Here is a 24,847-nt window from a genome sequence, read left to right on the forward strand (position 1 = left end):
AAAAAATGATAGAAATGCATGATTGTGCAGCCTTGACGTTTATAGCTCCAGGGTTTGATTCTGAGCTCAGGATGCTGTCAGTTTGGAGTTTCCTTAAACGTTCTCTCCCTGTCCATTTCCTCTGGGATTTCTCATTTCCTCCTACTGTCTAAAACCAGCTTGTAGGTGGATATGCTCAATTGCATTGAAGGTGAATTCCCACACACCAAGTGTTACTCGTATAAACTCCAGATCCAAAGCAACGCTGAAGAAGATAAAACAATTAACAGTTTTTGGGTAATGTATACGGTCAATACATGCAGCATGTTTCTGTTGTATGTAGCTAAATTATAACTAAACTATATAATATATACATATTCAGTTATTCGTTTTTTCAATGTAAAGATTTCCTAAATCTAATGTCTAATCTTTCAGTTAACATGAAACATGTAAGATCATCTTAGTAAATGTTAGTTCTTTTAGGGCTTAGCCCTGGAGAGAAGAACCATGGTGATACTAGGGGTAGTTCTTACAGCAAGTACACACCCACTGCTTCATCTGCTTTTTATCACTTAAAATGTAATGCTCTTAATGTTTTTGGAGAATTCTTTGAAATAAGTGCTTTACATTTAAAATGCTGAATACATTCAGGCAATTCACACCTGACCCCTGAGGTTGTACACACTCATCCATTAGGGAAGCTTTGCCTTAAGACCATATATTATCTACATGGAGTCTCCAAAATCAATAAAAGTCCATTTGTCATCCTGCTTTTTTTGCTTGTCAGATCCAGACATGATTATTTTCCATCACAAGTGGTTATCTGCAATTCCCTTGGGGTAATTATTTAAAGAAAACAATAACGTGTAAATTTCTCTCACAATATGAGAGAAATTTCAGCTATTTCAGCTATTTAGTGATCATGTATGAAATCACAGTGTATTATTATAATTTCACGGTCAAGAGATTTATAAGCGAATAAGCATTTAAATTGGCTATTTAAAGCAAGCATTATAGACAAAGTTATTATTTTAATATAATATAATGGCTCTCTAAATTGAGATTGAAAGACAACTGAAAACCTGTCCCTTTATAAATCACTTCTTTATTGCACTCATAATACTGTAAGCTTATCCTTTTTCCCAAAGCTTGCTTCCTGTCAGTGATGTGTCTTGGCAGCATAATGTTTCAGGTTCCTCAAACATCTGCTCACTTCTTTTGGTGTCACATGGTCACATGTTTTTAGCTGATATTCTCAGACTAAAGTCAAAAACAGGAAGCCCACCAATGCAGTCAGTGTGTGTGTGTGTATATGTATATATATATATATATATATATATATATATATATATATATATATATATATATATATATATATATATATATACATATATATACATATATGTATATATATATATATATATATATATATATATATATATGTGTGTGTGTGTGTGTGTGTGTGTGTGTGTGTGTGTGTGTGTGTGTGTGTGTGCGTGCGTATGTGTGTTTGTATGTATGTATGACGCACATTTTCCTGTATATTTAGCTGTGAAACAAATGACTCAAAAATACTATTAATTGAGGAACAGCACATTATAGAAGAGCACGTTATGGAACAGCGTCTGGCAGATTGAAAAGCACTGATCTAGCCGTTTCTGTGGCAACCAAAAAGACTCCGCCTTTGAACGTATTCGATTGGTTGTTTTTATCACATGATTGATTTTGATTAGTCCGCAAAGCCGCCATTCACTATGTTATTTTGACCGAAGCGTCTAGGAGACGTTGAACGGTCAAGCAGACTACAGAGAGCAGGAAGATAAAGAGAGCCGTTATACCGTCATTTCTTTATTAGTGCTGAGAGAAGAGGCGACGTGTGATGAGATGATAAGGTATGTTTTTAAAGGCGAATAACCGGACAGAAATGTTATAATCCTGTGGCTGAAGTGAGAGAGAAACTAGCCGGTTATTTTCACTGTTTAATGTTTCTGTAGGTAAAAACGCTCCAGGTAACTGAGATCCCTGCTAAATAACATCTTCCATATTTAAGCTTGAGTCGAGTATTTAGCTGTAAAGCTGCTGGACATTTAACTAGACAGTCAATGAAGCACACTGTCTCCTCAACCAGGCCTTCATTCATGCCAGTTACATCAGGAAGGGATTTTTCCTTGTATCGACATTAATATAGTGACTTTTTGTGGCCTATCTGTTTTGCAGAACTTCTGCAAAATAGCTTCTCTTTACATACATATCCACTGACTAAACCTGATAGATGTAAATGCTGTGGGTGTGAAGTGTGCTGCATGATCAGACTCATGCTCCTGCATAAATACTGCAATAACATGCACAACTTCATGGTCAGAAACACTTCACTGGTTATATTCATGTTGAAACCATAATCCATCCCAGAAACTTTGGGCAAATGCAGGGACACACACACACCCACACCACACACACTCAGACCACACACACACACACACCCTCCCACACACACACACACACACACACACACACTCACTCACACACACCCTTTCCTTTTGCCTGGTAATAACTGGTTTGTCCATATTTTATATGGAAGCCATTTATTTTATTTTATCAAGATTGAGACTGATTTAAAAATGTACGGCTATAGATGGAGGTAGGGTCATCCAAATATTCAGTTCTGTTAAAATGCAATTTTATAAGGAATTCTGTAAATAAAGTGCCATCACTTAGGCTGAAAGAGTGCTATACTTCTTCTTATTTGTTTACTTTTATTGTGAGTTTGTGCATTTTTCAGCTTATTTTTTTAATGTGTTACAAAATGAGTACAGAAACATTACAAAAATAAAGCATTATGAAAGCTGATTGCTGATAAAAAACTTTTTAAAAACTCTTTGGCCAGATTTAAGTTGCCTTTGGCTTTTTTGGTCTCCGTCTGACTTGTCTTGCCTTCAGGCAACTCTTCTTCTTCCTTTCGTTGAAGTTGATCCTGCAGAAATAAAAGGGATAATTGGTATCATTATCAGTTTGCAAACAGATGAGAGCAACAGAAGTACATAGTTCCGGAAACATCTCTATTTACATAACCACTTACTGCACATGTCTCTGTAACAAAAACGTTCAGAACATGCCTAAACACTTCACTGACATTTTAGACATTCTTGATAACCCAGTTTTTCTTTTGTAAATATGTTAGTAATATAAGACGCTAATTTTACATTTTCATGTGTGACTTTCTTTGTAATCATAGTGAATCAGATAAAAATCTACTTGTTTATAGAAATGTCTTAATACAGTACCTTTTCCAACATTTCTGTAGCTTCTTCCCTTGTTCAGAATGTGGATCCAAACAAACTTGTCTAGACACTGTGTAGACGCTAGGATTGAGATCAACACATTATTAACACTGACTAGCAAATCCGTTTTTCCGTTATTAATGATAGGGTTTGGGTTATTAATCTTCTGACTAAGTTTAATAGGTAGACATGTGGTTGTTGTATATAAAATTCTACAATCCTGCTGCAGCAGGATGTTATTTCCCTTAAAGACAATGGAAAATGGGCTTCTTATCTTTTCTACTTATCAGAAGGCTTTATAGAGCTTTAGAGGTCAATGTTTCACAGTTTTGTTCAGTGGCCCAAGGAGTTAGAAAAGGCCAAATGTTATCGAAATTTCTGTAGAACTTTTTTGGAATTGATGCCTTGACAGCTCTTTAGAGTTACGAGAAACCTAAGTATAAGTACTTTGCCTCAAGCACAATAATGGCAGGTACTGAGAGTAAGGTAAGCATGAAGCCATTGTAAAGAGCTTTAAGCAAATGTAAGTACCTGAACTACAATTGAGCATAGTAAACTATGTATGAGATGTGTATAAGATCAGTCCGGAATACTGAAGACCCTTCAAATCACAAAAAGTACACCGAAAGTTTACAATATTTGAGTATAATTACATTTTTTTGTAATTTCTTTTACGTTTCACACTTGTAAAGCAAAATGCATGGTTTCTGCATCATGCATTAATTCATTTTTAGTCCTGAGGTCATCTTGCTTAGCACTTAGAAAATTATTTTACTTTCCAGTCTGCATTCATGTAGTACATCGGACTATTCTAAGATCACCATGAAGTTGTTGCATGCATGTTCTTGTGCACAGCACACTCAGCAGGCACATGGCATCTTTTTAACAATGTGGCATACTTACATAATCTGAACTTTATTGCAAAGAGGTGCTGAATTGATCACTCTGAAGTTTTTCACGTTTCTCCATAATAGAGATTTAGCCTCTGTGATGCACATGCATTTCTCCCGAATGTTTACTGCTGCTGCCTTCTTATCTAGAAAAAAAAGAAAACAACAGATTATCCAAATGTAGGCACATTTAAAGTGTTTATAGATGTCCACAGATGGCACTGTACCTGTGAGGTGGTTTAAGCAGAGGAGAAATAGCAGTGGAGTTAAAGCCGCTTGCACACTCCTGAAAGTCATGTTATATACTGTTGCAGTCGTAATGAAGGCAAAGAAAAGTCTGTGTGTCTGTTTGCTCGGAGAGGTATGTGTTTCCTATTACCATTCCCTCCTTTTCTTCCTGCCTGCCCATAATTAGCCAGAACCATGTCACATGATCTCTAGTAACATGAAAGTACTGTTTTTTTTTATATTTTTTATTTTAACTCAACAATGGCAGTCATTCATGAAAAGGAAATTATTTCCTATGGATTACATACGTCTATCTATCTTATTTATTTATTCATTTATTTATTTATTTATTTTAATGTATGCCTTAGTTTTGATACTTTAAAAAAGTAATTTGAAAGTAATTTTTTTTTTGTTTTTGCATCTCAGAAAAGGGTTAATTTAAAGTCCAGAATGTTTGGCACTTAAATGTACTTAATTCTTCTCAGACAACTTTGTCATTGTTCACATTACAATTACAGACAGAGAAACAATGGGTAATGTCTAAAAGTTTATTTTTGATAGAAAATATTGTTGTATGCACTGCATACTATGCATTTAAAAAATAAAAGTTCATTTTTCTAAAAAAGGAAACCAATTAGTTGTTCATTTTAAGAGACCCGTCTTATTTTCTCTTGTATATTTAATATTGCTCTTTAATTAAGTAAAAATACATTTTATCTGATTACTCGATTAATAGATGAAATTTTCGGTAGAATACTCGATTACTAAAATATTCGATAGCTACTGTACAGCCCTAATTCATACATCCTTGCATACACATGGATCAGCTTTAACATTAAAACTACTGACAGGTGAAATGACTAATATTTATTATTGCACCTGTCAAGGGGTGGAATATATTAGGCAGCAAGTAAAGAATCACTTCTTCACAGCTGACGAAAGAGAAAGGAGAGAAAATGGGCGAGCGTAATAATCTGAGCTACGTTTACAATACCCAAATTGTCATGGCCAAGTGACTCAGTCAGAGAATCTCCAAAACTACAGGTCTTGTAGAGGGGTGTTCCTACCAAAAGAGGTCTAAGGAAGGACAACTGATCACCTGCAACAGGGTTTTGGCTCCCAAGCCTCATTGATGTTTGTGGGGAGTGAAGGCTAGCTCATCTGATCAGATGCTACACAGGAGCTACTGTAGCACAAATTGCTAAAAAGTTTAATGCTGGTTATGATCGAAAGGATATAGGTATTGTGGAGTCCATACCTCGATGGGTCAGAGCTGTTGATGTCAAAAGGTGGAGCTATACACTTTTTAGAGGGTGGTTTTAATGTTATGGCTGATGTGGGTATCAGTTTTTAAATCAACAGGCAATAACACACAGCAGTAAAATTATTGCAAAATAACAGTCATGGCATATGGAAGTGTGGAGACGGCTTCTGGTTAACGTATGAGCAGTTTGTTGTACATGTTATTTGTAACCTAGTGTGATCTTGATAATTCTGTAATGAGATTAATAAATTAATAAATTAACTAATAATGATTCTTATTAATAATGATTGATTAACTAATAATGATGAAGCTTTCTGACTGGAAGATTATAACATTAGAACCGGGTCTATTTCACTGATTGTTGCTTGTAAAATGCATGCAATAAGAAGAGAGTAAGAAACGTTGAAAGAGACTTTTTGCCTTTTTTTTTTAATTTACATTTATTCTATAAAGCTGAGTAAAAAAAAAAAATATATATATACAGTATATATTTTATACACATATAAAAATCTGATTTTAAAAAAGTTTACAAGCATGTGCAAAATACAGTTCACTTCACTTCAATCTTACAAAACAATCTTAAAACTAACAATTCATTTTAGCTCTGGCCTTTTTACGTTGCTGGATTTTTACCTAGCTTTAACAAGACAGTCCTTTAGGCCAGCCTAAAGTTTGTTTTTTAAAAAAAAAAAAAAAAAATTAAACCTATACCATTCCACTACATATATACAAATACAAATGAAGCTAGTGATTACTAAAAGCAGTGTGTTTACAGGACCACATTAGCTGCCATCATGCTGCACTGGTTATCTTTTTCTCTTTCGATTTGGCACGCTGCTTTTTCTTTTGTCGTGGTCTGAGTCTTCCCATGCATGTCTTCACATTTTTGCCCTCTTCCTGTTTTCTTTAAAAGAAATCAAGGCAATAAAAAAGTTAAATAAAATGATATGCAAAGTACAAAATATCCTTGCAAAAGATTTATCCCCTGAGCAATTTTTTCACACTTTCCAGGTTGTAAAACTAAAAAGTTTAAAGTTCGAGGTAGTTAGATACCTTACCTGTGCCAGCATTTCAACAGTCTTTTGCCTTGAGGTCCGTGAGGACTTAGACACAACTTTCGGTTGTCCTTCTTCAGGATCACTCTACATTTACAAATACAGATTTACAATAAGTAAACTGAGGAAACTGTGGACTAAATGAGGAGACTGAGGAAACTGTGGACTAATCTGAGCCATGTTACTCACATGATCTCGTCTCTCGTGCATCCAGGTCTTTTTAAAGTGAGTGTGAAATCTGAAAATGGTCCCAGTACTCCGTTCCTGGACTTTACACATGTGCATCGCTTAGGAACATGCTGACACTCTGCTTAAAGAAACATGCCATAATTACATTTTGTAAGATTTTGTATTTTATGTAATAAATCAACTTCGTTAAAATCTGAATTAATGACAAATTGATTGGTTACATATTTACAAGATATCCCAAAATCGTTTTTCTAAATCTACTGTAAGTTTCAACAAAGCCTGTAATTCTCTCTGTGATCTGTCATTGATTATTACTCACGTGTGAAGTGGATGCAGATTCCCAGAACCAGAAGAGCAGAGAAAGTGTGTAGCATGGACTTCATTGTAACACTGCCAGTGTTTTGTACAGAGTTGCTTTTAAACTGTGTGAATGGGGTTTCCCAGCCACTCCCTGAAAATTCCTTCACTGCTGAGGTAAACTATGGGGATTTATAAGAAATGGCTTTGAATGAGTAGCCTTGAAAAGGGGAATCATGTGATTTTATTATTTTCCCCACCTCAATCACTGCTATTTACTTTCACTTGATCCAGCTCCAGCAGGCACTGAATGAAACAAAAGAATGAAACCTTTTTGTCTTTGTATTTCCCATGCTTTGCTTACCTCTCTTCCTTGCCTTACTGTATGTGTGTGTGTGTATCTGCGTATGTGTGAATGTATATACTGTAAAATACTACTAAAAGTATGTAGCTCCTCATTGTGAGACCAAAACAAGACCTATATCCTTTGTATCATAGCCAGCATTAACCTTTTTCAGCAACTTGTGCTACAGTAGATTTTATGTGGGATTAGACAAGATGGAATAGCATTAGCTCTTCATAAGCATATATAACTGATTGATTGATTGATTACTAAAAATGTTATCGAACTGTATGCAAAATTCAGTTCCCACACAATACACTTCTCTCATAAACCTTACTAAAACTAAATGTGTTTTGTAGATACTTTGCTGTATTTTAACTAGGTTTAACAGGGACCAGTCCTTTACCTAAAGTTAGCTATTAAAGAAGCTATTAAAGATTATTGAAGCCTCTTAAAACTCTCTTGTCCACTCCCAAGGGACTTAGACACACCTTGTTGTCCTTTTTAGGGATCACATTATACAGAATTTTTAGAAGAGTGCTAAATGAGTAAGCATAAACATAATTAGATTTCCTAAAGATTTCAGTTTCCTACATAAAAGCTATATCAGTATAATGAATTTAAGTAATTATAAATTAAATGGCTGCATAAGATAAGCCCAAAGGCTTTTTCTAAATGGTCTAAAGGTATATGACTCATGAGAAAATATGATTTGCCAAATACATTTAGCTGCAACACATTAATAATATATTCATAAGAAATCAACTGTGTGTGTCTGCATGCACACACAATTGGACACAGAAACAGTTGATGTATTATGAATATATTATTGTTTTGCAGCTCTGTGTGTGTGTGTGTGTGTGTGTGTGTGTGTGTGTGTGTGTGTGTGTGTGTGTGTGTGTGTGTGTGTGTGTGTTTGATATGTTTTTCAGTAATAGAAACCTGAACACTATAACATTTCCTATAATATTACTATAAACAATTTTTATAACCCATTTCTAGTGTCAAATATAAAAATCTATGAGGTGGTTTTTCATAACTGATTCTGACTAATCACACCTTTAAAACTGAACTTCAAGACATGCCAGTACAACCTCTCCTGTTGTGACATGACTAGTAGTGAAAGAGTAAGCATTATTTTTCTTGCCCTCTCCAAACTGCATTAACTTTCAATTCTTCCAGCTGAATGAAACACCATGGCAGTGTTTTGCAAAAGTATGAAACCTTCATGCCCTTGTGTATTGTATGCATTGCTTAAATGATCTTTCTCTCTCTCTCTCTCTCTCTCTCTCTCTCTCTCTCTCTCTCTCTCTCTCTCTTTATCTTTCTATCTCTCTCTCTCTATCTATCTATCTATCTATCTATCTATCTATCTATCTATCTATCTATCTATCTCATGCATTCTAGCTAAGAGGATAAATCTTCCATCATGAATCCTGCTCAATTCTCATTTCTCAGAGTTAATGAAGAGAAAGTCATCTCAAAGTGAGTTCAACTCTCATACGGCTCTTTATTTAGAGCATTTCCGATGTGCTGCCCGAAATCCTAACCCCACTTTTTTTTCAATCCTAATTTAAGGACAGAGCTGTTATCCATTTTGAAAACTTATAACTGCTACCATGAAGGAAAGAGTTTTCAGCTTCGTCTCCGAGAGGTATGTGCAAACTCAGATACTGAAAGTTCAGTCCAGGTTCTTAGATAATGTTTACTCTCTTGGTCTTGAGTTCCTTGGGCCATAAGTGAAAGTCCTTGAAAGGTTCAGGAAGTAGATTAGCTGATAGCTTTTTGTGTTGTTATTATATGTGACACCAAGCTTTTTAAAATTATTTTAATCAGGCATTCTTTTTTATTATTGTGTTTTACAAAACAAAACAGATAAAATAAAAAGAAATGAGTTTTTTTTTTTGTTTGTTTGTTTTTTTAAATCCCCATCAGCTTTCATTCAAGTGTGTCTGTAATAGATAAATCTGATGAGAGTCATGAGAAATCTATACTTTTAGCCACCCGGCCCATATATTTTCCAAAATGCATTAGGAGAACCCCTTAATGAAAAATTAATTTTTCCTTTTTTTTTCTTTTTGAAATATCATATTTCAAATTTTCCAAAATATAAATCTAAGTATATGAGACATGGAAATATTTGTCAAAGAATTACTAAACAATAAAACTATACATTCATTAAAATTCATTTAAAAAAGTCAGGTCTGTCAATTACATCTATGCAGAAACAGTGGTGCTAGAAAAGGTATAAGCTTTTGTACAAAGCTACAGTTATGTTTTATAGAACTCAACTAATGTTACGATATTACAACCTTGAGATATTTTCACAATTTAAAGTTTTATGTTACTCATTCTTTTCTCTGTCTTCATATTATCCTGTCATGATCCTGGCAGTCTATGGGCTTAATAATGTCTGCTCAGGCAGATAGAAAATGTTCTTCAGTATTGCACAGTATGAAATAAGTCCACTGGAATTAACAGGCTAAAACATGCCCCAACATGACAGTACTCTTGTGTACAAAATGAGGCTCATTTAAGACATGGTTTGTCAAGTTTGGAGTGAAAGAATTCGACTAGCCTGAACAGAGCCGTGACCCTCAGCCCCACTGAACAGTTTTGGGATGAACTGAACCCCACTGACATGACCGGCCTTCTCATAGTGTCTCAGCACCTGAATTCAATAATGCTCTTGTGGCTGAATGAACACAAATCCCCACAGCCATGCATGGACGGTTGTGTTTGTATACTGCATGAAGTTTGTGTGATCGTAGGTTTGCTGTAACAAAAGATCCACAGCAGTCTGCAGAACAACATTTACTCTTTGATGGTACAGCTCATACAGTATGAATGTCATTCTCTGAAAGCCTTTTTAAAAAGATTTCAGTGAAAAGGTCAGATCGTTGCTGCTGGGCGAGCTTGAGACGTAGCACGTTTCAGGCACTTTTTTTTTAGTCACTTACTTGCTTCAGTTTGTTTTTATGGGTTGTTTTTTTTTTTTTTGCTTTTACTTGACATTTTTGTACAAGAGTCACATCTGACATTTTGCATGTGAAATCTGTGAATGATTATTGGCTGTCACTTTGGGAAATTCCTAACATTTCAAATGAATTTAGTTGTATTCATTAAGTAGAAACACACACACAGCCCTCTTTAAAGGATGAATGATGAACGATGATTAATGAGCATCACGGAGCTAACCATAAAGTGGTTTTCCACTGACCTGACACTGAAACTGCTGTTTACTGTACAGTTGATGTTGAATTTAAGTTAAATGTATTTCACTGCATGAAGTATTATGATTAGTATTCAAGAAGCATTATAATTATAATTACACTTGGGTTACACTGATCAAGTCCACATGCTTTAAAAGATGTTTGTTACAGTGACATAACATAATGACAGACAGAGTGGAGCTGTTCTTGAACAGGATGTGAGTCAGATAAAGTAAACAATCAGAGGGAGAGGCTGTGTGTGTGTGTGTGTGTGTGTGTGTGTGTGTGTGTGTGTGTGTGTGTGTGTGTGTGTGTGTGTGTGTGTGTGTGTGTGTGTGTGTGTGTGTGTGTGTGTGTGTGTGTGTGTGTGTGTGAGAAAATGTATTTGAGCTTTATGGTCTTAGTGCTCGAAAAAATTACAATTCAATTTCATTGAATTGTAATTTTCTTAAAGATGTTTTACAGAAATATAAAAACATATAACAGAATATAAATGATAACGTTTAAAATTCAATTTAAATTTAGTCATAATGTTTACCCCTAAAAAGCAAGCCTGAGGTAACACTTTTAGCCTGAGTAAAGAAGTTATTCACTGCTGTATAATTAGTATATTTTGTATAAGGCATGCTTGGATGGTTGCATTTAATGCAGAAGTTATTGAGAGCCTGCTGAAGCTATACTGCTTCTCTGACTTGTATGTGAATAAATTGTAATATTCAAGTAAATAATTACCCCAAATGTTAAAGCAGCATAATATATATAAAAGCTATTACATAATGCAAACTCACAAACTGACTTACTTTGTTCCTTGAGGGGAGGAAATGTGATAAACAGATGTAATTATCTTTATGGCATCAGATAACATGGCATCTTGTGTATAATGAATGATTTGTTATATTTTATAATCATGTAATCAGTCCTCAGGCTCTTATTGTCTGAGCACAGGCTTTTATTGTTAAATATGTGAAACTCTACACTTCTATATGTCTGGTCTGTCAATACTTGCATGCAATAAGAGATGCTACAACATGTGGCTGAGAGGGTACTTATTACATAATACTGAATAAAACGAGGTAATAGAGGGCAAGATTTCCTGTCTTTTATGAGGGGAAGAAAAGAGGGAAGTTTGATATGTGTATTTCTTAACATGGCTAGCAGATTTACTTCAATCATTCTTAAAGCATCTCAGTGGTTTAAAGCATCTCAGTGGTTTAAAGAGGGCTTTTTGTGTGCTTCTGTTTACTAAATAGAACCAATTTCACTTGAAAAAAACATTGGCATGGACATGTTTTTAAAAAAAATACTGACTGCATGAGCGGTTTTGCTATATTCAACTCTAGTTACGAAAAATTATGAACTCGGGGGATGTAGCTGAGGATTCAAAGAGCATGCTGATGACTCCTTGATTTATTTATTTATTACATATTTATTACATATTATTTATTTTATTGTTTTGGCTGTTTTCCACTGTTTCCCATGGCATAGTGGTTCAAATACAGTTCGAGCAGCAACCCCTTCTTGTTTAGCCAATGGACAGTTTGAGTTTCAATAGGATAACTGGTATTTTATTCGAAGTACAAAAACTGGTACTCATAAGTCTTTTGAGAAAATAAATGTACCAGTTTGTACCAATGGTTTAGAAGACATCCGATAAAAAGCACACTGTGGCACATCTACACTGACAGAGCACTTTATTAGGAAGACTATAATAATACTGAATAACCTCAAATCATCATCAAATCATTACTTAAACACCACAGCTATTTGAGCACTGGTGCTGACTGTGTGCAATCCTTCATGGCCACAATTTTCCATCTTTTAATGGCTAGTTCCAACATGATATTGCACCATGTCACAAAAGCAAAAGTCCTCTCAAACTTCCCAGTGACAGATCCGAATTAGAACAGTTTTTTTTTTTTTTTTTTTTTTTAGGATTAACAGCATTAAGTGCACCTGGAAAATCTGCAGCGACTGTGTAATTCAATCAAAATCTCACAGGAATGTTTCCAACATTTTGTGGAATCCATGCAACGAAGAGTCTGTATGACAGGGAGGGGGGACTTGCATAGTATTGGTAGAGTGTTCCAAATAAAATGCTCAGTGAGTGTATATTGCAAAATCTGGGAGATTACAGCTGAATTATGGATGGACCGTGTCACTGTGGCCCGAGTTCAATCCAACCCAGCTACTGTGGGGTTAACTCTCAATGCCAGTCCTAAGCCTGGATGAAATGCGTCAGGAAAGGCATGCTGTGTAAAACCTCAAAAAGATCTAAATCAATTTTGTGGATAGGATGAACAGTTGTAGCGACCATGAAGAATTATCAACCGAAGAACAAAAACTTTTTTGCTCACACAAAAACTGGATTCATTAAATGTTAGTCTGTAGCATCAGTCATGTGTGATAGCTTCCAGACACAATTTATTTTGAAGCTGTGATGTTGTTAATGTCTTCTTGCCCCAGTCAAATCTACAGTCACAAGCTGCTGCTTGGGTTGAAGGATCTATTTGTGGTGGAAAACTTTTCACACATTCTGCAGTGTGGGCTTTTAACCAGTAGAGGGAGCCAGCTGACCATCATTGACCTGCAGTCCTCTCAAAAGTAATAGAAAGACCTAATCTTTTGTTTTTCCCTATACACTGAAGACATTTGTGTTTGAGATAACAAAGGTACACGAGAAGATGGATCCGAATGTCCTATAGTTTCTATTTAAATGTTTTTGTCCGAACTCACTCAGTTTAAGTGACCATTAATATTGGAATGTTTGACTGACAGATGGTTCTTGTTTCTGTTAGACTGATTGCTTAAACAATTCATAGCTCTGAATTAAACTCTGTTGCATTTACTATGATGAAATGACACTTTTATGTGTGTGTGTGTATAGATATAACAACTAAGCATGAGTCTATAACTTGTATAAAGGAGCAGAATGTGACTTATATGGCATTATACATCAGTTTCCACAAATGTAGCATTCTCAGTACTGCTTATCCAACAGTTTTAGCGTTGCTCCTTTTTACCACCACAGAATAAATTATGGACGACTCACCCAAACCCGTTTGGTTACATCAATCCCTGTATGTAAATGATCTGCATTTCAAAATATTGTTGTGTTGCATGAGCATGTGGTTGTCTCAATGATCAACCACGTCAATGATTTTGTTTTCCATTAACTAGTAAAATAGTTAATTTGAACAATTTTACTAGTTAATGGAATACAAAATTATAGTCAGATGAATATTTCTGTGTTTGTTCTTACATAGAGCTTCATTATAGATATTTTCACTAGTATACACATTTTAAGTTTGCTTTATAAATGCCATTATTGTAGCTTTATTATATTGTATGTATATTTTATGTATTTTATTTGATGAAGAAGAAATGCTCTTACATCTAGCTTATGTAAAATGTTATGTATAAATTAAGATATAGGTGTTTGGCTCTGGTGCTGGTTAAGTAGATGAGTGTAGGAGTTGTATTATTTATTTATGTTCTTAAATCTATTTTTAGTTAAATGACAAAATAATAGGATCCGAAAATATTTTAACCGGCTTGTGTGGTCACAGATCTGTGTAGCTCGATGCTATGATGATGTTCACATAAAATCAGACAATCACGTTTAGATTCACGATCACAGAATTGTACCTTTTTTAGTTTTTCTTGGACAAATCTTTAAAACCCTTTTTTTCAGGTACAGTCTTTTTTCTTATCATCTCTAATGAGTTTTAAAGGTAAACAATATTCACCTTTTTAAACAAATAAACTTCAGGTAAAGGTGATTTAACCTTAATTGCACCACCCACCCATAGACTATACAATATTGCTCATGATAATAAATAATAATGTTAGAAATTTAAAATAAATTATGATTTAATAAATGGTTGTTTAAAGAATTAGAGAACTATGTCACTCCATGTTTGTTTGTTTGTTTGTTTTTTGCAGTTAGCACTAGTTTACTAAACCTGTTTGATGCTTAAAAAAACTGTGTTTCCAGAGAAGGAAAATGTCCAATTACCAAAATATTCAACTTTATTAAAAACATCCAGTGTAAACTTAAATACAAACACACACAAATAAATTATGACATAATTAAGTCTGCGGCCCACATCCTTTAGTGTATCGTATCTCAGTCCAGTGCATCACAGTTCTGTTGTGTGTAGATTATTACAGTAACCTCAGGGCAGCTGGTGCACTGTCAGTCTTGCGCAGCTCATCTCGAGGTGCAGGTAACTGTGTCTGTGCAAAGAGCCAGTCCACTGGGTCTCTGTGGCTGCTGAAACTGTGTGCAAGCTCATCTAGACCCAGTGTGTTTACACGTGAGCGTGGGGTCCTGTAGGAACAGTGAAGTGGGCTGCTACTTCCCAAGTGTTTTTCCAGAGGCTTGGAAAAAAGACGAGTCCTAAGAGTCCTCACAACCCGCACAGGGCCGTATGCAGGCTGAGCCAGCTTTTTAATAGAGTCCACATATTCCTCCATAGACTGCGTGGAGCATCCCGTCTGTGAAGCATCCTCATGAGTCTCTGTTATTGTTGGCAAAGGAGCCACAGATAATAGCAGCCTTCTCTGCTTCATGCTGGAGAGACATCAAAAAAGATTAATTGAGCTACTTCTGGTTGTTCTGGAGCATATTCAGCTTTAATCGTAATAAAAACTGAAGGCTTTTACTTATTTTCTATTTTTATGTCATATTTTTTTAAAAAATATTAACATCAATGAGAATTGAAAGCAAATACTCACCTGTAGTAGATATAAGCTTGCGTTTTGTGAGTTATGATGTAGTCCTGATGCTGCTCTGTGTCAGGGAGCAGCTGCTTGCTCTTAGTCTGTGAAATGAGTCTGATCTGCTCTACAGGCGCACAGCCTTTTATACCACTGCTGGGTGTAAGCCAAGGCTCATGACACTAAATATAGCCATGCACTGACCTCGCTCTCTATGGAGGAAGTGTGTGTGTGCTGGGCTGAGAGGGTGGAGGAAGCTGTGGCCTGGCAGATGACCATGCTTCACTGCTGCAGCTGCCCTGATTGTTTATATTTCAGACACAATGAGAACCTGGGAGCACTCGGCCCTCCACCTAGCTCACTCGAGAACACATACACACACACTCACCCTTATTCAGTCTGCTGCCAGCAGTATATCAACTACTTCACCTTCTTGTACTCATACAGGGCCTCAGGGATCTATGTGGGAATGGGTTTGGAAGGCTTCAACTTCTCACTCATCTGTTTTTATCTCTTTTATTGTTAGTGTGTTGAATGATCATTTCAGGACCGACTAGTTTTAGGGGGGGAAACTGAGCATTCGCTTTTGTTTTTATGTCATTTTGTTGTCATGTTAAGAGTAAATTTGAAGTGTTCATACATACTTAAGTTTGAGGTTGTTAAGTTAATTAACATTAAATTATAATCCATATAAATTTGCACGAGGTTAGGAACAGTTTGAGTTGATTCCTTTTGATAAAAACGTATTCATGACTCCAAATTACTATAAATTAACCACATCACCTTTTTATTTTGTTAGTTTTTAATTAGACTAGCTTTAATGCAGTGTGTTCCCATCTAGTTTATAAGACAAGGTACAGTTTATACTAGTGTTTATTTACTAATACTGTTTAGATAATATTAAGAAAAAATATTCAAAAATATTAAGAATTTTGGGTTACTGTTGTAAAATGTTGTGTTTATGTACTTTATGTATCTGCTTCTAGTTCCTAAAACATTAAGTGACTCTCCGGCTGTAGCAACAGAAAACAAATGTGAAAGTATGCAGAGAATATTTATTGAATATGGATTTACAAGCCTGATGATGATAAATTAGAAGATTCAACCAAAACAGGGTAGTCAGATATGTGCCATGAAAATGATGGTCCCATTGCAAGGTTTGTATTTGTTACACATTATTAGCATGATAAAATGTTTAAATGTTAATAATCACAATAAATTCTATATTATAACTGGAGTAAAAAATGCAGGCTGATTGCATAGGCTTGGGGTCACAGCAAGTTCATAATGTCCATTGGGAGTTGTTTGCTCAAAATGATGGGAACTCCTGCAATAAATTATGAGGAACAGTTGAGACAAATTAGGAGTTTCTCCACAAAGCTAATGGCTGTGGTTGTAAAAGTACCAGATGATGGAGAAGTGATCCGTTTTATCACTGGTCCATCTTTGGATAGATATGAAGCTGGCATGAATGTCGGAGTTTCCTCTTCTGTGTTAAGACCATCACTGAAGCTGATTAGATAAAACAGATATCTAAAAAAAAAAAAAGATAACTGGGCAGAAAGTATGTGGGAGTTCTAAATAAAAATGAACCTAATCAAAGAATTTTTAAGGAAAAGTAATTATATAAAAATATTTAATACCAAAATCCTGTTAAATGTTCCATTCATGTAGAGTAATGAAGCATAATTCATTCTTAATTGTTAAGTAATTAAAATAAATTATTTAATTGTGTAATTTCCTCTAAAGATTCTTGTCAGCTGTATAGGTGTAAGAAATCTGTAAGCTTAAACTCGGTGTAGCCGTAGTTTAGTCTAAAGCACAAAGCAGATTAATTAGGTGAACTAAGTGCTATTTATTTAGTGAATCATTACAGTGATAATGTACTAGACATTAAACTATATTACAATATTACTAAGAAATAGTGAATATATTTAGTTAAAACTAATATTAGTTTAAAGCAATTTCCATTCAGTTGCTAGCCAGGATTTGTTAGGATGTGCTAAAGGCAGCTATATTCGGCATTCAATTTTAATCTGTTGCTTTTTTGGCCATGTTAAGTGATGTACTCACATGGGGATTGGAGGAGGATTATCCATCTAGTTCCTGAGAGGATTAGACATGTGTTGCACATGGCACGTTTTTGTTTAGTTTGTCTTTCTAATGTGTCCTTAGTGTGTGTGTGTGTGTGTGTGTGTGTGTGTGTGTGTGTGTGTGTGTGTGTGTGTGTGTGTGTGTGTGTGTGTGTGTGTGTGTGTGTGTGTGTGTTATTTAAAAGAATTTTAATTTTATTTATTTTTATTTTTTTATTTATTTTTATTTTTATAATTATTTAAAAATATACATCTATGCCGCTGACCATTCATTATTATGATAATATTGATTATAAGGATAGAGATTTGGTTAAAAGTATTTTTCATTATTATATAGACTAAAGTCAAAATAAGAACATTTTCCATACGCATTTCATGTTATACAAAACAAGGTGGACGTGACTTAATACAGCGCTGTGTCATGATTCAGTGTCACACTCCAAGATGTGACCTAAGGTAGGTTGTCTGAAGCGGATACCTCCCAATGTGACTTTCCACTGCTCTAGAGTCTCAGAACGGGAATTCTGGGCCTGAATGCTTTCTAGCACGTAGACATGAAACAAAACTGGGCTGAACATGAGCCAAACAGGATTTCCTTTGTACAATAGAAAAATTAACGCTTATTATTATTTCTTTTGTCACTGCAGGAAGGGGACGAGTTGATCATGGAGGGTTTACTCAACATCTCCTGGGGTCTGAGGAGGCCAATCAGACTGCAGATGCAGGATGACCATGAGCGCTTTCACTTTGCTAACACAGGATTATGGGGTCCAGAGAGCCCAGGGACAGAACATAGGTGGGTGGGACTGAGCTACACCCATTGCTTCTTTTTACCTAAATCTCAATAATTAATTTTTTTCATCAACTCAGTGTAGTCGTCTTTCCTGTGTATTTTAGATGAGGAATTTTGATCAAATTATATAAAGTTCATATAAGAATTTGTATTACAAGAATGAAGTAGAAAAGTATAGCAGTATAACAGATTGGCACATACATTTGAAGCACACAGAATTTCAAATCATTTTTTTGTTCAGAGCTCATGCATAGACTCTAGATGCAGATTGATTTGCGTCACTTGAAAAGCATAATTATAGAGAATGACCCACAATATTACTGAAGTCTGAGCATACACAGCTTGATTGAAGTCATACTCCTCTGTCACACTCCCTCCTGTGTCTCACGTGTAACATCCTCCCTACACATGGAAATCTTAAGCTTCTTTAAGTTTAACACTCCAGTGAGCTTATATGTGGTTGCCTGATGTGCTACAAAACCTATTGTAGTGTATTGTATTGTATTAACAGAATTCATCAAGATTTGTAACCAAATATAAATATTTTATGGGATAAAAACAGAAGAATGTGTATCTGTATACATCATCTTTAGTCATTTTCAAACTGAAATAACTGTTTAAATACTTCTGATACCAATTATGATCATTGAGTGGCATAACATTAATTAAACAGATCTATGTTGTTGAATTAAAGTGCACTAAATGTCCTGTACTGTATATTCTCTTTGCTGACAGAAATGAAAACCAAAAGAGTCCCATTCAGTTGTCATTTCAGTCCAACAACAATGAAGTTACTGTACCAGCAAAAAACAGTAAGTTCAAAAATAACCTAGCTTTTGTTTTCTTTGGGCTTGCCAATGAAGGAAAGATATAACAACTATGAATCTTTCATCAGATGTGTTTGTAATAATTCCACACACAAAGTGTGTGTGCAAGTCCCAAATAAAGACAATACTTCATGACTGTGTACATGACTCACTGACAGTGAAACCATATTGTCTATATTTCTGTATTGTTTATTTTTAGCCATATTGTTTTTCCTAGATCATTTCTACGTGACGGATTGTTTCCGCCACGTACACATGCTCGCCAGTGTTCCTGCAGGTGTTCATGCAGCTAATTTTGTTTTGTGCTGTTCTGCAATATTCAAGTGTGATTAATTTGAGATGGTGAATGTGTACACAGCAGCATGTTTTGAAGAGTTACAGTGCTATATTAAAAAGTTCATGTGTTCACCAGGTTTGTCTTGTCTATTGTAGATGTTGATGGTCTTAGCTCAGAAGAGGAAACTCCTCAACTTCCAAGAACGAGAAGTGATGCCAGCTTCATGAACGTCCAAAGACGGTCCAAACAACGATCCTCAGGAGATTTACAAAGGGTTAAAAGGCATCGCTTCTCCATCAATGGCCACTTTTACAACCACAAGGTGACAAGCATTTTACATCTCATATTGGGGTGGCACATTGGCTCATTAGCCACAGCTGTTTACATCACACCTACGGGGTTAGGGGCTTTGAATCCTGCCTACTTTTTGTGTGTTTGGACTCGGGGTGGAAACATGAGTACTCTCAAAGCACTGGGGGGAACAAACTCCAAAAATGTGCACTGTAGGCTGACTGGCATCTCTAAATTGTTTGGTGTGCGCGTGTTCGTGTGTGTGTGATTTTGCCCAGCGATTGGTTGACACCCTGTCCAGGCTGTCACCCACCTTGTACCCCAAATTCCTTGAGATTCTAGGACTCCTAGGTGACCCTGTGTAGGATAATCAGTTAAAAAATATGCATAAATGAGTCACTTATTGGTAATTTGCTTAATTGAAACTCAATGCATAATGGATGTCTAAAGGAATGTCAGCAAAGATGAGCACAGTACAATAGTGCTTGTAGGGAACTGGCAAAGTGCCCTTGAGCTCTTACTAATGACTGTAGCAGTTAGTGTAAAGGGGAGTGTTGGTGATGTGAGTGTCCTGCAGGTCAGAGAGTTGTAATGAATGGATGCAGGTGTTGAAAGGGAGTGCTTTCCTGTGCAGGCGTTCCCCTGACAGCAACACACTCTTCACAAAGGCCTGTCACCTGCTTTTCTCATCAGCACTCCTCAAGGTTAAGGGTCAGCCTGGTCAGAAAGGTCTCTCTGCAGATGTTGAGAAACTGGACAGGAAGCTGTGTGTTTAAGTGATCTGTCTCAGGGGTGGTTGGTAATGGTGGATAGGTATGCTGCCTTCAAGAGTGCTGGAGTAAACTAACGAACGGGAAATAAAAGCAAATTACACATGAATATCTGAATACTTTGACATCCTTATAAGCTACATGGAAAAACACGACATGGAAAAAGTAGGGCAGGATTCGGCAGGTCTTTGTGTTTACTTATACTGACTTTTGTTTTGAATAAAAAAAAGAGACATTAGATTAATGCAGCATTTCTAATGCTGCCTTATATTGTGTTTCAGTCAATTGTTGTCAATTGAAAATGTTCTTTATGTGGCAATAATAATGTAGTATTTTACTGTTGATTGTTTCAGACATCAATCTTCACCCCAGCTTATGGATCAGTAACTAATGTTCGTGTGAGCAGTACAATGACAACGCTACAAGTGCTCAGTCTGCTATTGAATAAATTTCGGGTATGGTATTTGAATACATTTTCATTTAGAGTATTACATATAAATGACCTGTCTTATATGATTAACCCTTAATCTCAATAATCCCTTAATCACTCTTGAAGCTATACAATTTATCATACTGTGTTTCTACAGGTCAAAAATAAAGCAGATGAATTTGCCCTTTATTTTGTCCATGAATCGGGAGGTAATTTTTGCTTCTTTGCTTTTTCTATCTCTTTCCTTACTAATTACTGACAGCCTTCTGTTTATTCATGTGTAATATTTTTTATATTATTTACAATTCAGAAAGGACAAAGATTAAAGACGATGGGTATCCCTTGGTGTCACGTGTGCTATATGGACCATGTGAAAAAATTGCCAAACTTTTCATTATGGAAAAGGATCTGGGCGAAGAGGTTCCTTATGATGTAAGTCCTTCTGCCTGTGTCATTAAACACGTGTATGCAGTCTAATGTGTGGTGGTCTGGGAAAATCCACATCGGATATTGCTGTAGATGAATTCTGAAAATATATACATATATATATATATATATATATATATACACACAAAATGGTGTGATATCATTTCAACAAAATCGTGTGTGATATTTCTGCTATAAATGACAAAAATATTCAGTCACAGTTCACTTACAAACACCTGTACACCTGCACAGTCATCGTGTGGCAGCAGTACAGTGTACAAAATCATGCACATACCATCAAGAGCTTTAGTTAATGTTCACATCAAATGTTAGAATAGTGAAACTGTTATATCTGTGACTTTGAGTATTTTGTGGTTGTTGGTACATGGGCTGGTTTCCGTATTTCAGAAACTGATGATCTCCTGGGATTCTCACACACACACACAACAGTCTCTAAAGTTTACACAGAATTGTGTAATTAAAGGAAAATCATCACATTTTGTGAGTGGAGGATCTGCAGGTTGAAACACCTTGTTGATGAGAGAGATCGGAGGAGAATGACCAGACTGCTCTAAGCTGGCAGGATGATAGTAACTCAGTCATTTTTATTTATTCTGATGTTTGATGTGAACATAATCTGAAGCTGTTGACCTTCATGTTTTTTGTGTGTTGCTGCCACATGGTTGGCTGATTGGAGAACTGCATTAATGTACAGATATTCAGGTGTTCCTTACAAAGTGGACAGTGAGTGTAGTGTGCTAAAATGATTTGGAAAAGTTTTTATTTTGTCTAACCATGTCTTCATTTTTTTCTGTTTAGTAAAGAGTTTAGTAAATGCAGTCAGTCTGTCTAAAAATACCAAGTGGAATTTCCTTCCACATTGAATGTCACTTATAGGGATAACGCATATGGACAAAATGGACACAGGCTGAATATATTGTTTGTGAACAAATTTTGGCTGACTCAATGTCTAATGAGATGCAAGCAAAAAAGAAACGCATTTCAGTTTATAGCCTGTAGGTTTCAGGATTATTATATATGGTAGAAAATCAATATATGACCAAATGAGCCATTTTCTCAGACTGCCACACTTACAGTAAATGGACAAATAAGACCTGTTTAATTTCGGCTATCAATATCACAATACAAAAGAGTGCTATTTTTTCCAGGTTGCACAGTACATAAAGTTTGAGATGCCTGTGTTGAACAGCTTTGTCACCAAACTGAGGGAAGAAGAGGAGAGAGAGATTTCAAAACTGACACAAAAGTAAGTCATATCACACACACAATAAAATCGTACGATTCTTCTCGTGACATCTACTGCAAAGCTGATATGCTTTATAGTTTGTTTCTCCTCTATGTGACAATAATGATAGATAAATTAATTCTTTTCCTGAGGACATTATCAACCTGAAGCTTTAAAGCCAAGTCTGTATTTCATTCACCAACCCAAACTTTATTTACATTCTCTTTCACAGGTATGGTGTATTGAAATCGATGATGCTACAGCAGCTAAAGGATATTTCTGAAAGTACAGACTGTGTGTGAGAAGATAATTTACTTGATTTAGTGAGAAGTATGTACTTGATTTTGACTGAGAACATAGTAGATGCAATAAGATTTATACATAAGGGTTTGTAAGTACCAATACCTGATTTCATATAGAATACTCAGGAGTCACAAAATGCCAGACGCTACTGTCAAAATACTTTATAAAGCACTTAAGTATTTTTAAATGCTGTTTTTTTTTTTAGTTAGTGGCCCTTACTGAACGACTTATCATGAGTTTACACTGAATGTATTTGGTTATTTGGTTGAACATAATATACTATTATTGTTTTTTTAAGAATATGTAATAAAAAATGATACAGATGTTCAGTCTAACTGTATCTGTGTGGTCTGTGGTCATTCTAGTGAACAGCTTTAGTGCAGAGAGCATACAGCATACTGAATACCACATGCTCACTGCTGCTTTTCAGTTAGCCTTGTGACAATGATGTTATTATAAGGAGTCATCCATTCTTCTGAATATCCTGGATTCCTTTTTCAACGCTTGCATACTCATGATAATGTTGTGTATACAGTATGTGGCTTAGTGATTTAGCATGTTTGCCTCACCTCAGGGGTTGGGGGTTATTTTCCTGTCACTGCCTTGTGTATGAACTCTGTATGTTCTCCCCATGCTTTGGGGGTTTACTCTGGATTCTCTGGTTTCCTCCCCAAGTCCAAAGACATGCATTGTAGGCTTATATTGGCACCTCTAAATTCAATTCAATTTTATTTGTATTTTATTGTTAAACAATGGACATTGTCTCAAAGCAGCTTTACAAAAATACATGATAAAATTTCAATTATATTTATCCCTAATGATCAAGCCTGAGGAAACAGAGGCAAGGAAAACCTCCCGCAGATAATATGAGAAAGATGGAATGAGACAAACCAGATTTACAAGAGAAACTTTCCTCATCTGGGTGACAGCAGGTAGTGTGATAAATAAAGTCCTTTCACAACTGTATATAGTCATGTAGAGTTGTGTAACCAGGATCTTTGAAACAAATTAAAAATCAGCATTATTTCTGAATGAATACTAGATTTAACACTAATTCCTTCTGAAGCCATCAAATGTGTGTGAATTGTCTGTGGTGTGTGAATAGGTGTGCTTTTGTGGGTGCAACTGTGTCCTGCAACAGATTCCCCTTTCCTGTTCCCTGTTTCCTGAGATAGACTCCCAAGATAAGTGGTATGGATGTAAAATGAACACACAAAAAAGCAGATTCATTTAAACTCGTATCTGTATTGTCCGTGTAAATATCAGCCAGTTTTTGAAAGTCTGGTTTGCACTGTAACCAATCAGCAATGAGCATGTAATGAAGAATTTCTACAAATAATTTGATGTCGAGTTTTGAAATCACTACTAAAGTTCAGTATTATACATTTCCACGCCCTGCTCTCATACCTCAATTTAATATATACATTGTTATTATGCTACATGAGAAATATCATTATCTGAATTCACTGTGAAAGTTGTTTTCCTTAAGAAGAAAAAAAGTCATTTGCTGTTTCCTGCAAGCTAACAATGAGCCCTGCAGAGTAAGTCATTGTTCTGTGAGTGACCTATGCAGTGTAGCAGTTCCCACGAGTTATTCCAGGAGCTGTTTTGATGAGAATAAGACAAGTAATCAGTGTCTGCTGGCAGGAGTGCCACTCTTACACAGTGGCATCATGGGAAACAATGTAGAGGCAATTTCTCAGGACCCACTTTTGACTGATACTTCAGCCCTTATTGTGTTGAAATCCTCTTTTGCTACAAATGTGTACTAGTCTGTAAATGTTTTCTATTAATGATGTTTTTATTAAAATAAACAAACAAAAAAACATTTCGGCCAGTCATATTTCAGGAGACATTTTTTGCAAGTTTAAAGATAGCTGGACAAGTTTAGTATGGATGATAAAGCTGTCTGAGTCAGTTTCTTGAACCTGCATTAA

At 35.6% G+C, this 24,847-nt stretch overlaps 3 protein-coding genes across 4 annotated transcripts; 1 reads left to right on the plus strand and 2 right to left on the minus strand.

The window, feature by feature from the left end:
* Positions 1–1,714: 1,714 nt before the first annotated feature.
* rassf4a (Ras association domain family member 4a) lies at positions 1,715–24,249 on the plus strand. Of its 2 annotated transcripts, XM_027142136.2 has the most exons (11): positions 1,715–1,871; positions 8,931–9,008; positions 9,102–9,177; positions 18,195–18,343; positions 19,076–19,152; positions 19,600–19,766; positions 20,859–20,960; positions 21,093–21,144; positions 21,246–21,367; positions 22,531–22,628; positions 22,840–24,249. In XM_027142136.2, the coding sequence occupies exons 2-11, from the start codon at positions 8,953–8,955 to the stop codon at positions 22,907–22,909; spliced, it is 969 nt and encodes a 322-aa protein (XP_026997937.1). In that variant the 5' UTR covers positions 1,715–1,871; positions 8,931–8,952; the 3' UTR covers positions 22,910–24,249. The 2 variants fall into 2 exon arrangements, with proteins under 2 accessions (XP_026997937.1, XP_026997939.1); XM_027142138.2 differs by lacking the exons at positions 8,931–9,008; positions 9,102–9,177 and having other exon boundaries at positions 1,732–1,871.
* cxcl18a.1 (chemokine (C-X-C motif) ligand 18a, duplicate 1) lies at positions 2,691–4,534 on the minus strand. Its single transcript, XM_027142139.1, has 4 exons — positions 4,375–4,534; positions 4,161–4,293; positions 3,261–3,338; positions 2,691–2,950 (listed from the first exon to the last, which is right to left on the minus strand). Exons 1-4 carry the CDS (start codon positions 4,442–4,444, stop codon positions 2,866–2,868), a joined length of 366 nt encoding a protein of 121 aa, XP_026997940.1. The 5' UTR covers positions 4,445–4,534; the 3' UTR covers positions 2,691–2,865.
* Positions 6,265–7,361, minus strand: LOC125141081. Its single transcript, XM_047812769.1, has 4 exons — positions 7,203–7,361; positions 6,884–7,001; positions 6,698–6,781; positions 6,265–6,543 (listed from the first exon to the last, which is right to left on the minus strand). Exons 1-4 carry the CDS (start codon positions 7,264–7,266, stop codon positions 6,432–6,434), a joined length of 378 nt encoding a protein of 125 aa, XP_047668725.1. The 5' UTR covers positions 7,267–7,361; the 3' UTR covers positions 6,265–6,431.
* Positions 24,250–24,847: the final 598 nt, after the last annotated feature.

Source organism: Tachysurus fulvidraco, chromosome 4 (genome assembly GCF_022655615.1).
Source record: "Tachysurus fulvidraco isolate hzauxx_2018 chromosome 4, HZAU_PFXX_2.0, whole genome shotgun sequence".
Lineage (NCBI taxonomy): Eukaryota > Metazoa > Chordata > Actinopteri > Siluriformes > Bagridae > Tachysurus > Tachysurus fulvidraco.